The 18,037-nt window shown below is 45.2% G+C and overlaps 1 protein-coding gene across 8 annotated transcripts in view; it reads left to right on the top strand.

The window, feature by feature from the left end:
* The window catches only part of Gmd (GDP-mannose 4,6 dehydratase), a gene marked incomplete at its 3' end in the record, with an annotated part of 108,607 nt that overhangs the window by 51,675 nt on the left and 38,895 nt on the right, over positions 1 to 18,037 (top strand). The window contains 1 exon segment of one of the 8 annotated variants that reach the window (XM_070086994.1): positions 8,562 to 8,939. In XM_070086994.1, coding sequence (XP_069943095.1) covers positions 8,886 to 8,939 — 54 coding nt within the window. 8 annotated transcript variants of the gene reach the window in all.

The following is an 18,037-nucleotide window of genomic DNA, read 5'->3' as shown; positions in this document are numbered from 1 at the left end:
CCAGAGGTACATCATGGTGAGGGTGGTAGTTGAAAGATCCCAGAGGTACATCATGATGTGGGTGGTAGTTGAAAGATCCCAGAGGTACATCATGGTGTGGGTGGTAGTTGAAAGATCCCAGAGATACATCATGGTGAGGGTGGTAGTTGAAAGATCCCAGAGGTACATCATGGTGAGGGTGGTAGTTGAAAGATCCCAGAGATACATCATGGTGAGGGTGGTAGTTGAAAGATCCCAGAGGTACATCATGGTGAGGGTGGTAGTTGAAAGATCCCAGAGGTACATCATGATGTGGGTGGTAGTTGAAAGATCCCAGAGGTACATCATGGTGTGGGTGGTAGTTGAAAGATCCCAGAGATACATCATGGTGAGGGTGGTAGTTGAAAGATCCCAGAGGTACATCATGGTGAGGGTGGTAGTTGAAAGATCCCAGAGGTACATCATGGTGAGGGTGGTAGTTGAAACATCCCAGAGATACATCATGGTGAGGGTGGTAGTTGAAAGATCCCAGAGATACATCATGGTGAGGGTGGTAGTTGAAAGATCCCAGAGGTACATCATGGTGAGGGTGGTAGTTGAAAGATCCCAGAGATACATCATGGTGAGGGTGGTAGTTGAAAGATCCCAGAGGTACATCATGGTGAGGGTGGTAGTTGAAAGATCCCAGAGATACATAATGGTGAGGGTGGTAGTTGAAAGATCCCAGAGGTACATCATGGTGAGGGTGGTAGTTGAAAGATCCCAGAGGTACATCATGGTGAGGGTGGTAGTTGAAAGATCCCAGAGATACATCATGGTGAGGGTGGTAGTTGAAAGATCCCAGAGGTACATCATGGTGAGGGTGGTAGTTGAAAGATCCCAGAGGTACATCATGGTGAGGGTGGTAGTTGAAAGATCCCAGGGTTACATTATGGTTCTGGCTGGGAGGAGGAGACTAAGTAAGTTTATTCAGGTATACACAAATACAGTTATATTGATTATCATACATAGCAACATATGTGTAGAGAACCCAGGAAAACCCCAAAAAGTCAGACAAAATGACTTATTTCCATAGGGGTTCTTTTAATACCTTATTATACTATAAAGGAGATAATATGTTATTATTATACTATACTATAAAAAAATAAAAGATATATACTAGGAATAAGGTAAAATGAGTTATTTGTATTTACATGTGTGTTCGCTAAAAATATAAAAAATCATTCTCCTCTCTTTCTGTCACTACATTCATTAGGTACCTCTTGGTTCTCTTCTTGTACTGGCTCATACTGTGACTGGCTTTAACATGTGCAGGCAGTCCGTTCCATTCCTTTATTGCTGTACATTAAAAGGTGTTTAAAGCCTGGCCACTGGCTGTGGCTACTACAAAGTTGTGCTCTCTCCTCCTAGTACCATGATTGCTTTGGTTCCCAACCTTGACAGAATTGGCAACAAGATAATCTGGACACTGTTTGTGAGCAAATTTATAAACTTGATTTAACTTCAGCTGTTTTACTATCTTCAACATTCAGCATATCCAGTTATCGTAATTCATCCTGGTCTACATGCTCTCTTGGACTCAGGTCCAGGATGAATCCTACCATTTTGTTCTGGGTGATTTGCAGTCTATTTTTCATTTTTATTTTTTTGTCAAGGCAGAGTACAAGGAAGAGCAAGCGTAGTCCATATGACATTGTATAAGGGCTAGACATAGGGTCCTGCGAGCCTTAGTAGGTAGACACTGTGCTTGTCTGATTCACCTAATTGTGGTTGCAGGGGTCGAGACTCAGCTCCTGACCCCGCCACTTCACTGACCGCTACTGGGTCCTCCCCCTCCCTGCTCCATGAGCTTTATCATACCTCATCTTTAAACTATGTATGGTTCCTGCCTCCACTACATTGCTTGCCAGACTATTCCATTTCCTAACAACTCTGTGGCTGAAGAAATACTTCCTAACATCCCTTTGACTCATCTGAGTCTTCAGCTTCCAATTCTGATCCCTTGTCTGTAGAGGAACGTCAGTCTAGCATTCACTTTCTTTGCTACACTGTTCCCTATCAATTCTCCTGACATGCATGGGCCAAAGAGGATTCCCAGATATTTTACTGAGGAAACTGAAGTGATGGGTTCCCCATTACATCGGACGTTAAAATTATTCACCCTTCTCAGTTTGTTTCGTGCCAAAGAATATGGCTTCCGTTTTCCCGAGGTGTAACGATAGTTTGTTGTCTACCTGACACTAACAGAGCACTTTCATCCGCATACAGTAGGAGTTTGCACTTGGCACTGATGGGCATGTCGTTTACATAACAGGAATACTAAGGGACCCAGAATACTACCTTGGGAACTCAGCCCGTAATGCTATGCATAGTATAAGTGGCTTTGGCATGCTGCTCTTATCTGTATTTTTTTGTACCTTTGTATGTGTGCTCAAATTGTAATAAATAAATAAATAAATAAATGCTATCGGCAGGGGTTCTGATATATTATGGTTGACAGTATCGAAAGTCTTTTGCAAGTCTAAGGTTACCATTCCTATGAGGTTCCCAATCGACATTTCAATTCTCATGTAATCCATCAAATTAATTAGGGGGGTGTTGGTTGAGTAAGATCTCCTAAAGCCTGACTGGTATCTATGAAGAATGTTGTTGTCATTAAGGCACTTAACTACTTAACAGTACACCGCCCTCTCTAGAATTTTGGATATTACACTGAGTATAATAACAGGCCTATAGTTGCTGATATCAGACCTACTATTTTTCTTGAAAATAGGAGTAACTCCGACCTCCTTGAACTCTTCCATTACGGTATTAGTGATGATGGACAAATTTTTTATGTGAGCAATGGGGGTTGGCTGTTCAGAGGCATCATCTTTCAGGAACCTAGACGGGATGTTTCAGGAACTTAGGCGGGATGTTTCAGGAACTTAGACGGGATGCTCTTAGCTGGGTTTAACCTGCTTAGTTCTTTTTGCACGAAGTCATGAGATACACTTACTAGTTGACAGCTGTTTGGGGTTATTGGTATAGTATGTTTTAAACTTAGCAGAGCCTGTGTTAAAGGTATTTGATGCAGCCGGTAGGGAGACAGGCTGTTTCCCTCCCATTAACACTGGTGCAGTTGATATGATGGTCAGCTGTCAGTATAGTTGAGAACGTCGCTTACCTAGTTGTACGTCTTGTAGCAGCTGGTGTTTGAATGCCAGTCATCCATGTTTAAATGTTCACTTCCTTCCCTCATTTGGCACTGAGGGAAAAACCCGTTACTACAGACCTGTCAGTTTCCTTGGAGTTTTGTTGTTAGGTTTTCTCCTATGTTGTCTTCCCATTGAACAGTGGTGCAGTTGATATGGAGGTCAGTTACTTCAGTGTAATGGAAAACGCTGCTTGTCTGGCCTGGTGGCTAAAGCTCCCGCTTCACACACAGAGGGCCCAGGTTCGATTCCCAGCGGGTGAAAACATTTCGACGCGTTTCCTTACTCCTGTTGTCATGCTCACCTAGCAGCTAATAGGTACCTGGGTATTAGTCAATTGGTGTGGGTCGCATCCTGGGGGACAAGATTGTGAGGACCCCAATGGAAATAAGCTACAGTCCTCGATGACGCACTGACTTTCTTGGGTTATCCTGAGTGGCTAACCCTCCGGGGTTAAAAATCCAAAGAAAATCTTATCTTATCTTACGTCTTGTAGCACGACTGGTATTTGAATGCCGGTCGTTCTCTTTTCTTCATATTTGGTCCATTTCGTTGTTGTCACCATCAGTTTTCTTATTACTGTAAGTTCCTTGTATGTTGTTGCAGCAGTACTTACAATTAGGTCATCATCGGAGACGCTGTACTTATAGTAATATTCCCTTCACCTGTGTTTTTATGTACACTCAGGGTCCTTGTAGCACATTCAGGATCCATGTAGTACACTCATGGGTCCCTGTAGTACACTCAGGAGTCCCTGCAACACAATCAGGGTCTCTGTAGCACCCAGGGTCCCTGTAGCACACTCAGGGTCGCTGTAGCACACTCAGGGTCCCTGTAGCACACTCAGGGTCCCTGTAGCACACTCAGGGTCCCTGTGATACGCTCAGAGTCCCTGTGGTACACTCAGGGTCCTTGTGGTACATTCAGGATTCCTGTGGTACACTCAGGGTTCCTGTGGTACACTCAGGGTCCCTGTGGTACACTCAGGGTCCCTGTGGTACACTCAGGGTCCCTGTAGTACACTCAGGGTCCCTGTAGCACACTCAGGGTCCCTGTAGCACACTCAGGGTCCCTATAGCACCCAGGGTCCTTGTATTACACCCAGGGTCCCTGGAGCACACTCAGGGTCTCTGTAGCACCCAGGGTCCCTGTAGCACACTCAGGGTCTCTGTAAAATAAGATAAGATTTCGTTCGGATTTTTAACCCCGGAGGGTTAGCCACCCAGGATAACCCAAGAAAGTTAGTGCGTCATCGAGGACTGTCTAACTTATTTCCATTGGGGTCCTTAATCTTGTCCCCCAGGATGCGACCCACACCAGTCGACTAACACCCAGGTACCTGTATGCTGCTAGGTGAACAGGACAACAGGTGTAAGGAAACGTGTCGAATCGAACCCGGGCCCTCCGTGTGTGAAGCGGGAGCTTTAGCCACCAGGCCACCGGGCCACAGCCACCAGGCCACCGGGCCACAGCCACCAGGCCACCGGGCCACAGCCACCAGGCCACCGGGCCACACTCAGGGGTCCCTATAGCACACTCATGGCCCTGCCATGAGTGTGCTATAGGGTACCTAAGTACACTCAGGGTCCCTGTAACATACTACTGTAGTACTTCCAGGATACCTGTATTACACTCAGGGGTCCCTGTAGTACACTCAGGGTACCTGTAGCACACTCAGGGTACCTGTAGCACACTCAGGGTACCTGTAGCACACTAAGGGTCCCTATAGCACCCAGGGTCTCTGTAGCACACTCACGGTCCCTCTAGCACACTCAGGGTCCCTATAGCACCAAGGGTCCCTATAACACACTCAGGGTCCCTATAGCACCAAGGGTCCCTGTAGCACACTCACGGTCCCAATAGCACCAAGGGTCCTTGTAGCACACTCAGGGTCCCTATAGCACCAAGGGTCCCTGTAGGACATTCAGGGTCCCTATAACACCAAGGGTCCCTGTAGCATAATCAGGGTCCCTTTAGCACCAAGGGTCCCTGTGGCACACTAAGGGTCCGTGTAGTGCACTCAGGGTCCCTGTAGCACCAAGGGTCCCTGTAGCACACTAAGGGTCCGAGTAGTGCACTCAGGGTCCCTGTAGCATACTCAGGGTCCCTATAGCACCAAGGGTCCCTGCAGCACACTCAGGGTCCCTGTAGCATACTCAGGGTACCTGTAGCACTCTAAGGGTCCCTGTAGTACACTCAGGGTCCCTGTAGCACCCTAAGGGTCCCTGTAGTACACTCAGGGTCCCTGTAGTACACTCAGGGTCCCTGCAGCACACTCAGGGGTCCCTGTAGCACCCTAAGGGTCCATGTACACTCAGGGTCCCTGCAGCACACTCAGGGTCCCTGTAGCACACTCAGGGTCCCTGTAGCACACCCAGGGTCCCTGTAGCACCCTAAGGGTCCCTGAAGTACACTCAGGGTCCCTGTAGCACCCTAAGCGTCCCTGTAGTACACTCAGGGTCCCTGCAGCACACTCAGGGTCCCTGAAGCACCCTAAGGGTCCCTGTAGCACACTCGGGTCCCTGTAGCACCCTAAGGGTCCCTGTAGCACACTCAAGGTCCCTGTAGCACACTCAGGGTCCCTGTAGTACACTCAGGGTCCCTGTTTACCTGGAGAGAGTTCCGGGGGTCAACGCCCCCGCGGTCCGGTCTGTGACCAGGCCTCCTGGTGGATCAGAGCCTGATCAACCAGGCTGTTACTGCTGGCTGCACGCAAACCAACGTACGAGCCACAGCCCGGCTGGTCAGGAACCGACTTTAGGTGCTTGTCCAGTGCCAGCTTGAAGACTACCAGGGGTCTATTGGTAATCCCCCTTATGTATGCTGGGAGGCAGTTGAACAGTCTCGGGCCCCTGACACTTATTGTATGGTCTCTTAACGTGCTAGTGACACCCCTGCTTTTCATTGGGGGGATGTTGCATCGTCTGCCAAGCCTTTTGCTTTCGTAGTGAGTGATTTTCGTGTGCAAGTTCTGTACTAGTCCCTCTAGGATTTTCCAGGTGTATATAATCATGTATCTCTCCCGCCTGCGTTCCAGGGAATACAGGTTTAGGAACCTCAAGCGCTCCCAGTAATTGAGGTGTTTTATCTCCGTTATGCGCGCCGTGAAGGTTCTCTGTACATTTTCTAGGTCAGCAATTTCACCTGCCTTGAAAGGTGCTGTTAGTGTGCAGCAATATTCCAGCCTAGATAGAACAAGTGACCTGAAGAGTGTCATCATGGGCTTGGCCTCCCTAGTTTTGAAGGTTCTCATTATCCATCCTGTCATTTTTCTAGCAGATGCGATTGATACAATGTTATGGTCCTTGAAGGTGAGATCCTCCGACATGATCACTCCCAGGTCTTTGACGTGGTGGTTCGCTCTATTTTGTGGCCAGAATTTGTTTTGTACTCTGATGAAGATTTAATTTCCTCGTGTTTACCCTGTAGTACACTCAGGGTCCCTGTAGTACACCCAGGGTCCCTGTAGTACACTCAGGGTCCCCATAACACACTCAGGGTCCCTGTAGCACCCTAAGGGTCCCTGTAGCACTCTCAGGTTCCCTGTAGTACACTCAGGGTCGCTGTAGTACACTCAGGGTCCCTGTAGTACACTCAGGGTCCCTGTAGCACACTCAGGGTCCCTGTAGCACACTCAGGGTCCCTGTAGTACACTCAGGGTTCCTGTAGTACACTCGGGGTCCCTGTAGTACACTCAGGGTCCCTGTAGTACACTCAGGGTCCCTGCAGTACACTCAGGGTCCCTGTAGCACACTCAGGGTCCCTGTAGCACTCAGGGTCCCTGTAGTACACTCAGGGTCGCTGTAGTACACTCAGGGTCCCTGTAGTACACTCAGGGTCCCTGTAGCACACTCAGGGTCCCTGTAGCACACTCAGGGTCCCTGTAGCACACTCAGGGTCCCTGTAGCACTCAGGGTCCCTGTAGTACACTCAGGGTCGCTGTAGTACACTCAGGGTCCCTGTAGTACACTCAGGGTCCCTGTAGCACACTCAGGGTCCCTATAGCACACTCAGGGTCCCTGTAGCACACTCAGGGTCCCTGTAGTACACTCAGGGTCCCTGTAGTACACTCAGGGTCCCTGTAGTACACTCAGGGTTCCTGTAGTACACTCAGGGTCCCTGTAGTACACTCAGGGTCCCTGTAGCACACTCAGGGTCCCTGTAGCACTCAGGGTCCCTGTAGTACACTCAGGGTCGCTGTAGTACACTCAGGGTCCCTGTAGTACACTCAGGGTCCCTGTAGCACACTCAGGGTCCCTGTAGCACACTCAGGGTCCCTGTAGCACACTCAGGGTCCCTGTAGCACTCAGGGTCCCTGTAGTACACTCAGGGTCGCTGTAGTACACTCAGGGTCCCTGTAGTACACTCAGGGTCCCTGTAGCACACTCAGGGTCCCTATAGCACACTCAGGGTCCCTGTAGCACACTCAGGGTCCCTGTAGTACACTCAGGGTCCCTGTAGTACACTCAGGGTCCCTGTAGTACACTCAGGGTCCCTGTAGTACACTCAGGGTCCCTGTAGCACACTCAGGGTCCCTGTAGTACACTCAGGGTCCCTGTAGTACACTCAGGGTCCCTGTAGTACACTCAGGGTCCCTGTAGTACACTCAGGGTCCCTGTAGCACACTCAGGGTCCCTGTAGTACACTCAGGGTCCCTGTAGTACACTCAGGGTCCCTGTAGCACACTCAGGGTCCCTGTAGCACACTCAGGGTCCCTGTAGCACACTCAGGGTCCCTGTAGTACACTCAGGGTCCCTGTAGTACACTCAGGGTCCCTGTAGCACACTCAGGGTCCCTGTAGTACACTCAGGGTCCCTGTAGCACACTCAGGGTCCCTGTAGCACACTCAGGGTCCCTGTAGCACACTCAGGGTCCCTGTAGTACACTCAGGGTCCCTGTAGTACACTCAGGGTCCCTGTAGCACACTCAGGGTCCCTGTAGTACACTCAGGGTCCCTGTAGCACACTCAGGGTCCCTGTAGTACACTCAGGGTCCCTGTAGCACACTCAGGGTCCCTGTAGTACACTCAGGGTCCCTGTAGTACACTCAGGGTCCCTGTAGTACACTCAGGGTCCCTGTAGCACACTCAGGGTCCCTGTAGCACACTCAGGGTCCCTGTAGTACACTCAGGGTCCCTGTAGTACACTCAGGGTCCCTGTAGCACACTCAGGGTCCCTGTAGTACACTCAGGGTCCCTGTAGCACACTCAGGGTCCCTGTAGTACACTCAGGGTCCCTGTAGCACACTCAGGGTCCCTGTAGTACACTCAGGGTCCCTGTAGTACACTCAGGGTCCCTGTAGTACACTCAGGGTCCCTGTAGCACACTCAGGGTCCCTGTAGTACACTCAGGGTCCCTGTAGTACACTCAGGGTCCCTGTAGTACACTCAGGGTCCCTGTAGTACACTCAGGGTCCCTGCAGTATGCTAGTGTTGACAGTTGAGACACGTCAGGACGGTGTTACCCGGGTTACACATCGTCACATTTAAGACAAACAAACTTGTTAACAATTAAACACTTCTAAACAATAACTCGTCTGTTGCTGCTGTTGTTGTTGTAACATGTTAGAGAGTGTGTGCGGCTGAGCAGACTCCTCACAACAACAGCAGCAAGCTGTGATATACAGTGGCTGGTAACTCAACATGTTTGTCATGTAGTTCAGTTGCTATGCAGGTTTTTTTTTCATATAAAGGATAGCTGCAATAAGTGCACTATGGAAGACGGTCCTGCATTCAAGCGAGCTCTACTGACTGGTATTACTGGCCAGGTTAGTGGTAGCTTTGTCTCACTTGAGTTTATGACAGATTGATAGTCACTTGTATCCGCGTTAGCAGTTATCTACGGAAGATGTGTGGTAATTTTATTTTTTAGTAAGTTAAGGTGAGGAATGTTGCATGCGCTGACAAGTTTTGCTATGTTCACTTATGTTATTCTCATTCTAGTTCAGTTTAGTGAACTTTAATGTTACGTTACTGTATAACACGGGGCCAGGAGCTATGACTACTCCTGCAACCACAATTAGGTGAGTATTGTTCTAACTTCACCTACAATGACATATACTGCCCCTGGTTCGATCCTCGGCATAAAGTTTACCTGGAGTTTACCTGGAGAGAGGTCCGGGGTCAACGCCCCCGTGGCCCGGTCTGTGACCAGGCCTCATGGTGGATCAGAGCCTGATCAACCAGGCTGTTACTGCTGGCTGCATGCAATCCAACGTACGAGCCACAGCCCGGCTGATCAGGCACCGACTTTAGGTGCTTGTCCAGTGCCTGCTTGAAGACAGCCAGGGGGTCTATTCATAATCCCCCTTATGTATGCTGGGAGGCAGTTGAACAGTCTCGGGCCACTGACACTTATTGTGTTGTCTCTTAACGTGCTAGTGACACCCCTGCTTTTCATTGGGGGGATGTTGCATCGTCTGCCAAGTCTTTTGCTTTCGTAGTGAGTGATTTTTGTGTGCAAGTTCGGTACTAGTCCCTCTAGGAGTGTATCAGTCTGTAGTGGAAGGAAGGCGGGGTAGGGGTCGGCCTAGGAAAGGTTGGAGGGAGGGGGTAAAGGAGGTTTTGTGTGCGAGGGGCTTGGACTTCCAGCAGGCATGCGTGAGCGTGTTTGATAGGAGTGAATGGAGTCAAATGGTTTTTAATACTTGACGTGCTGTTGGAGTGTGAGCAAAGTAACATTTATGAAGGGGTTCAGGGGAAACCGGCAGGCCGGACTTGAGTCCTGGAGATGGGAAGTACAGTGCCTGCACTCTTAAGGAGGGGTGTTAATGTTGCAGTTTAAAAACTGTAGTGTAAAGCACCCTTCTGGCAAGACAGTGATGGAGTGAATGATGGTGAAAGTTTTTCTTTTTTGGGCCACCCTGCCTTGGTGGGAATCGGCCAGTGTGATAATAATAATTAAATATAATAATGTATCTCTCCCACCTGCATTCCAGGGAGTACAGGTTCAGGAACTTAAAGCGTTCCCAGTAATTGAGGTGTTTTATCTCCGTTATGCGTGCCATGAAGGTTCCCTGTATATTTTCTAGATCAGCAACTTCACCTGCCTTGAAAGGTGCTGTTAGTGTGCAGCAATATTCCAGCCTAGATAGAACAAGCGACCTGAAGAGTGTCATCATGGGCTTGGCATCCCTAGTTTTGAAGGTTCTCATTATCCATCCTGTCATTTTTCTAGCAGATGCGATTGATACAATGTTATGGTCCTTGAAGGTGAGATCCTCCAACATGGATGGAAACATTGGGCATGTTCCTTACACCTGTTGTCCTGTTCACCTGGAAGTAGGTACCTGGGTGTTAGTTGACTGGTGTGGGTGGCATCCTGAGGGACAAGATTTAAGGAACCCAGTGGAAATAAGACACAGCCCTCAGTGATGTACCGACTTTCTTGGGTTATCCTAGATGGCTAACCCTCTGGGTTAAAATTCCAAACAATATCTTAACAACCTAAGCTAATCTAAATGATTTATACTAAAGAAAGCATTTATTGTAACAAAAAAAAAAAGGTTATCAGCAGTAGCTAACTTATCAAGGAGCTGGCACTCTCCAATGCTCAGCAATGTCACAAGATATGCTGGGTTACCAGGAACTTCCACTACAGAGCCAATGCTGTGGAATTCGACCACAAGGCAACTGTCAGGTCTGCCACAGGGAGTGTGCACTCAGTCCCTCAAATCTCTACATCTGTACAAACAATGGATGTCTAAGCTCCCAGAGAGCTCCAAGCAGGAACAACCAACAGCCCCTCCCAGCAAACAGCTGACAGCTACTGCAGCTTCACCTGAGGACCTAAAATCTGCAATCAAATTAACATCCACCAGGATGCTGACACACATCCACAAAGCAGCTCTCCCCCAACCCGCTACCAAATTCATTGACCTCTTGTTTGCCCCTGCAAACAACGGATCCTGGCATCGCCTACTGTTATTTGCAATGGCTGTCTGGCTATCCCACCAAGGAGGAACACAGTCCCTATTGATAAGCATCTGTTATTAGGCCAATAAATGCATTCCCTAGAGATGATTATGAATTTCTGATATATATTCTAGTCTTCTATTTTTCATTGTATTCCAACAGATTGATAATTAATTTTCAGAGTGAAATCTATTATAATTTAGTATTCTTATTTTTTTTTTATATTGTCATAATTCATGTGGTCTACTTATTCTATCTTCATCATCTTTTATTCAATATTTTATATAATTGTTTCATGTGTCATTTTTATATAATTTCTTATCTACCACATTTGATTTTTATATTAAGTTAATATTATCGATAAGGTAACAAAAGGACCCCAATGGAAATAAGTCACTCTGACTTTTTAGGGGTATCCTAGGTTCTCTTCACATATGCTGCTATGTATGATAATCTGTGTAACTGTATTTGTGTACACCTGAATAAACTTACTGTTATAAGGTGGTAACACACTTGGTGCAGAGCAAACTTTTATTACTGAGGATGTTAGTAAGTTTATTCAGGTACAGGTACACATAAATACAGTTACATAAATTATCATACATAGCAGCATGTGTGTAGATTACCTAGGATAAACCCAAAAAAGTCAGACAGAGGTGATTTATTTCCAATGGGGATATTTCCACTGGGCACACCTTCAACATACTCTCACACACACAAAACGTCATCTTGCTGTATTAAAGGTTTGAGTTAATATGTACTTTTCTCCTGGGTGTTTTATTTTTATGTAAATTCTCAAGTATTAAATGCACTGTGAAGTTGATATGAATGAATGAATATATATACTATATATATGTATATATATATAGAGTTAGAGCAAAGGAAGGGGTAGCAGTAATGTTGAATGATCAGTTATGGAAGGAGAAAAGAGAATATGAATGTGTAAATTCAAGAATTATGTGGATTAAAGTAAAGGTTGGATGCGAGAAGTGGGTCATAATAAGCGTGTATGCACCTGGAGAAGAGAGGAATGCAGAGGAGAGAGAGAGATTTTGGGAGATGTTAAGTGAATGTATAGGAGCCTTTGAACCAAGTGAGAGAGTAATTGTGGTAGGGGATCTGAATGCTAAAGTAGGAGAAATTTTTAGAGAGGGTGTGGTAGGTAAGTTTGGGGTGCCAGGTGTAAATGATAATGGGAGCCCTTTGATTGAACTTTGTATAGAAAGGGGTTTAGTTATAGGTAATACATATTTTAAGAAAAAGAGGATAAATAAGTATACAAGATATGATGTAGGGCAAAATGACAGTAGTTTGTTGGATTATGTATTGGTAGATAAAAGACTGTTGAGTAGACTTCAGGATGTACATGTTTATAGAGGGGCCACAGATATATCAGATCACTTTCTAGTTGTAGCTACACTGAGAGTAAAAGGTAGATGGGATACAAGGAGAATAGAAGCATCAGGGAAGAGAGAGGTGAAAGTTTATAAACTAAAAGAGGAGGCAGTTAGGGTAAGATATAAACAGCTATTGGAGGATAGATGGGCTAATGAGAGCATAGGCAATGGGGTCGAAGAGGTATGGGGTAGGTTTAAAAATGTAGTGTTAGAGTGTTCAGCAGAAGTTTGTGGTTACAGGAAAGTGGGTGCGGGAGGGAAGAGGAACGATTGGTGGAATGATGATATGAAGAGAGTAGTAAGGGAGAAAAAGTTAGCATATGAGAAGTTTTTACAAAGTAGAAGTGATGCAAGGAGGGAAGAGTACAGGTCTCCCTCAACATTCACGAGGGTTAGGGGATCAAGAGCCTCGTGAATGTTGAAAAACCTTGAATGTTTGGTGCCCCAATATATTGTAGGGAAATATAATACAATGCTGCTTCCTTAACTTGTCCAACCATGAACAATCATAAAGTATGTGAAAACGTCGTAAATTGTACTAAATACATACGTTATGCCTTAATAACATGTATGTTATTAAATACCACTGCCTCAACCAATGCGAGTCCCAACTACCCTCCCTCCGACCCCCCACAACTGGCAGCCAGCCCTCCCACCACTGTGTGGTGAGTGTTTTGTTTGTTCATTATTTGCTATTAAACTACAGTATAAATAATGTAAACCGATCCATGACTGCATATTAGAATGGCTATTCGGACAGGTATTGGACGGTGACATGTGTTTACTCTTGAACACAGCAAAGAATCAAACATTTCTGCTACTTCTAATAATAATAATAATAATAATAATAATATAATAATAATATAATAATTATTTTATTTTTTTTATTATCACACTGGCCGATTCCCACCAAGGCAGGGTGGCCCAAAAAAGAAAAACTTTCACCATCATTCACTCCATCACTGTCTTGCCAGAAGGGTGCTTTACACTACAGTTTTTAAACTGCAACATAAACACCCCTCCTTCAGAGTGCAGGCACTGTACTTCCCATCTCCAGGACTCAAGTCCGGCCTGCCGGTTTCCCTGAACCCCTTCATAAATGTTACTTTGCTCACACTCCAACAGCACGTCAAGTATTAAAAACCATTTGTCTCCATTCACTCCTATCAAACACGCTCACGCATGCCTGCTGGAAGTCCAAGCCCCTCGCACACAAAACCTCCTTTACCCCCTCCCTCCAACCTTTCCTAGGCCGACCCCTACCCCGCCTTCCTTCCACTGCAGACTGATACACTCTTGAAGTTATTCTGTTTCGCTCCATTCTCTCCACATGTCCGAACCACCTCAACAACCCTTCCTCAGCCCTCTGGACAACAGTTTTGGTAATCCCGCACCTCCTCCTAACTTCCAAACTACGAATTCTCTGCATTATATTCACACCACACATTGCTCTCAGACATGACATCTCCACTGCCTCCAGCCTTCTCCTCGCTGCTACATTCATCACCCATGCTTCACACCCATATAAGAGCGTTGGTAAAACTATACTCTCATACATTCCCCTTTTTGCCTCCAAGGACAAAGTTCTTTGTCTCCAGAAACTCCTAAGTGCACCACTCACCCTTTTCCCCTCATCAATTCTATGATTCACCTCATCTTTCATAGACCCATCCGCTGACACGTCCACTCCCAAATATCTGAATACATTCACCTCCTCCATACTCTCTCCCTCCAATCTGATATCCAATCTTTCATCACCTAATCTTTTTGTTATCCTCATAACCTTACTCTTTCCTGTATTCACTTTCAATTTTCTTCTTTTGCACACCCTACCAAATTCATCCACCAATCTCTGCAACTTCTCTTCAGAATCTCCCAAGAGCACAGTGTCATCAGCAAAGAGGAACTGTGACAACTCCCACTTTATGTGTGATTCTTTATCTTTTAACTCCACGCCTCTTGCCAAGACCCTCGCATTTACTTCTCTTACAACCCCATCTATAAATATATTAAACAACCACGGTGACATCACACATCCTTGTCTAAGGCCTACTTTTACTGGGAAATAATTTCCCTCTTTCCTACATACTCTAACTTGAGCCTCACTATCCTCGTAAAAACTCTTCACTGCTTTCAGTAACCTACCTCCTACAATATAATAATAATAATATGATAATAATAATAATAATAATAATATAATAATAATATAATATAATAATATAATAATAATAATAATAATAATATAATAATAATAATAATAATAATAATAAATACGATAGAATTGAAGAAGGAAATTGTACAAAAATACAAGGGTTGAAGCAGTGGTGAAGGAAGTGCTTGACGCAGCCTCAGTGTGGCTTTGTTTATGCTGGAGTGAGTATTAGTCTCCGTGCTCTTCCAAACATTTCACAATAATTCATTGTATTTGGTGCTTGCTTGTAGATTGAGTGTGACTGGAGTGGTTGAGGCAGTGGTAGAGGCAGTGGTAGAGGCAGTGATAGAGGCAGTGATAGAGGCAGTGGTAGAGGCAGTGGTAGAGGCAGTGCCTCTATAACTGCCTCTGCCTCTATCACTGCCTCTACCACTGCCTCTCCCCTCAAGGAAGGTTCCTTGATGTTGGTGAGGGGCTCTTGATTTAGGGAATTAGATCTGTGCTCCAGTTCCCCGAATTAAGCCTGAATGCCTTCCCACATCCCCAGGCGCTGTATAATCCTCCGGGGTTTAGCGCTTCCCCCTTGATTATAATAATGTAATAATAATACCACTGCCTCTACCACTGCCTCTACCACTGCCTCTACCACTGCCTCTACCACTGCCTCTATAACTGCCTCTACCACTGCCTCTATCACTGCCTCTACCACTGCCTCTATAACTGCCTCTACCACTGCCTCTATAACTGCCTCTATAACTGCCTCTACCACTGCCTCTATCACTGCCTCTACCACTGCCTCTATAACTGCCTCAACCACTCCAGTCACACTCAGTCTACAAGCACCAAATACAGTGAATTATTGTGAAATGTTTGGAAGAGCACGGGGACTAATACTCACTCCAGCATAAACAAAGCCACACTGACGATGTGTCAACCACTTCCTTCACCACTGCTTCAGCCCTCGTATTTTTGTACAATTTCCTTCTTCAATTCTATCGTATTTATTATTATTATTATTATTATTATTATTATTATTATTATTATTATTTTTATTATATTATTTTTATGAGAATATGAATGTGTAAATTCAAGAATTATGTGGATTAAAGTAAAGGTTGGATGCGAGAAGTGGGTCATAATAAGCGTGTATGCACCTGGAGAAGAGAGGAATGCAGAGGAGAGAGAGAGATTTTGGGAGATGTTAAGTGAATGTATAGGAGCCTTTGAACCAAGTGAGAGAGTAATTGTGGTAGGGGACTTGAATGCTAAAGTAGGAGAAACTTTTAGAGAGGGTGTGGTAGGTAAGTTTGGGGTGCCAGGTGTAAATGATAATGGGAGCCCTTTGATTGAACTTTGTATAGAAAGGGGTTTAGTTATAGGTAATACATATTTTAAGAAAAAGAGGATAAATAAGTATACACGATATGATGTAGGGCGAAATGACAGTAGTTTGTTGGATTATGTATTGGTAGATAAAAGACTGTTGAGTAGACTTCAGGATGTACATGTTTATAGAGGGGCCACAGATATATCAGATCACTTTCTAGTTGTAGCTACACTGAGAGTAAAAGGTAGATGGGATACAAGGAGAATAGAAGCATCAGGGAAGAGAGAGGTGAAGGTTTATAAACTAAAAGAGGAGGCAGTTAGGGTAAGATATAAACAGCTATTGGAGGATAGATGGGCTAATGAGAGCATAGGCAATGGGGTCGAAGAGGTATGGGGTAGGTTTAAAAATGTAGTGTTAGAGTGTTCAGCAGAAGTTTGTGGTTACAGGAAAGTGGGTGCAGGAGGGAAGAGGAGCGATTGGTGGAATGATGATGTAAAGAGAGTAGTAAGGGAGAAAAAGTTAGCATATGAGAAGTTTTTACAAAGTAGAAGTGATGCAAGGAGGGAAGAGTATATGGAGAAAAAGAGAGAGGTTAAGAGAGTGGTGAAGCAATGTAAAAAGAGAGCAAATGAGAGAGTGGGTGAGATGTTATCAACAAATTTTGTTGAAAATAAGAAAAAGTTTTGGAGTGAGATTAACAAGTTAAGAAAGCCTAGAGAACAAATGGATTTGTCAGTTAAAAATAGGAGAGGAGAGTTATTAAATGGAGAGTTAGAGGTATTGGGAAGATGGAAGGAATATTTTGAGGAATTGTTAAATGTTGATGAAGATAGGGAAGCTGTGATTTCGTGTATAGGGCAAGGAGGAATAACATCTTGTAGGAGTGAGGAAGAGCCAGTTGTGAGTGTGGGGGAAGTTCGTGAGGCAGTAGGTAAAATGAAAGGGGGTAAGGCAGCCGGGATTGATGGGATAAAGATAGAAATGTTAAAAGCAGGTGGGGATATAGTTTTGGAGTGGTTGGTGCAATTGTTTAATAAATGTATGGAAGAGGGTAAGGTACCTAGGGATTGGCAGAGAGCATGCATAGTTCCTTTGTATAAAGGCAAAGGGGATAAAAGAGAGTGCAAAAATTATAGGGGGATAAGTCTGTTGAGTGTACCTGGTAAAGTGTATGGTAGAGTTATAATTGAAAGAATTAAGAGTAAGACGGAGAATAGGATAGCAGATGAACAAGGAGGCTTTAGGAAAGGTAGGGGGTGTGTGGACCAGGTGTTTACAGTGAAACATATAAGTGAACAGTATTTAGATAAGGCTAAAGAGGTCTTTGTGGCATTTATGGATTTGGAAAAGGCGTATGACAGGGTGGATAGGGGGGCAATGTGGCAGATGTTGCAAGTGTATGGTGTAGGAGGTAGGTTACTGAAAGCAGTGAAGAGTTTTTACGAGGATAGTGAGGCTCAAGTTAGAGTATGTAGGAAAGAGGGAAATTTTTTCCCAGTAAAAGTAGGCCTTAGACAAGGATGTGTGATGTCACCGTGGTTGTTTAATATATTTATAGATGGGGTTGTAAGAGAAGTAAATGCGAGGGTCTTGGCAAGAGGCGTGGAGCTAAAAGATAAAGAATCACACACAAAGTGGGAGTTGTCACAGCTGCTCTTTGCTGATGACACTGTGCTCTTGGGAGATTCTGAAGAGAAGTTGCAGAGATTGGTGGATGAATTTGGTAGGGTGTGCAAAAGAAGAAAATTAAAGGTGAATACAGGAAAGAGTAAGGTTATGAGGATAACAAAAAGATTAGGTGATGAAAGATTGAATATCAGATTGGAGGGAGAGAGTATGGAGGAGGTGAACGTATTCAGATATTTTGGAGTGGACGTGTCAGCGGATGGGTCTATGAAAGATGAGGTGAATCATAGAATTGATGAGGGAAAAAGAGTGAGTGGTGCACTTAGGAGTCTGTGGAGACAAAGAACTTTGTCCTTGGAGGCAAAGAGGGGAATGTATGAGAGTATAGTTTTACCAACGCTCTTATATGGGTGTGAAGCGTGGGTGATGAATGTTGCAGCGAGGAGA

The sequence above is a fragment of the Cherax quadricarinatus genome, chromosome 20 (assembly GCF_038502225.1).
Source record: "Cherax quadricarinatus isolate ZL_2023a chromosome 20, ASM3850222v1, whole genome shotgun sequence".
NCBI classification, from domain to species: domain Eukaryota; kingdom Metazoa; phylum Arthropoda; class Malacostraca; order Decapoda; family Parastacidae; genus Cherax; species Cherax quadricarinatus.
Note: the sequence above shows the minus strand (reverse complement) of the source record. Positions and strands in the feature narration are given on the sequence as shown.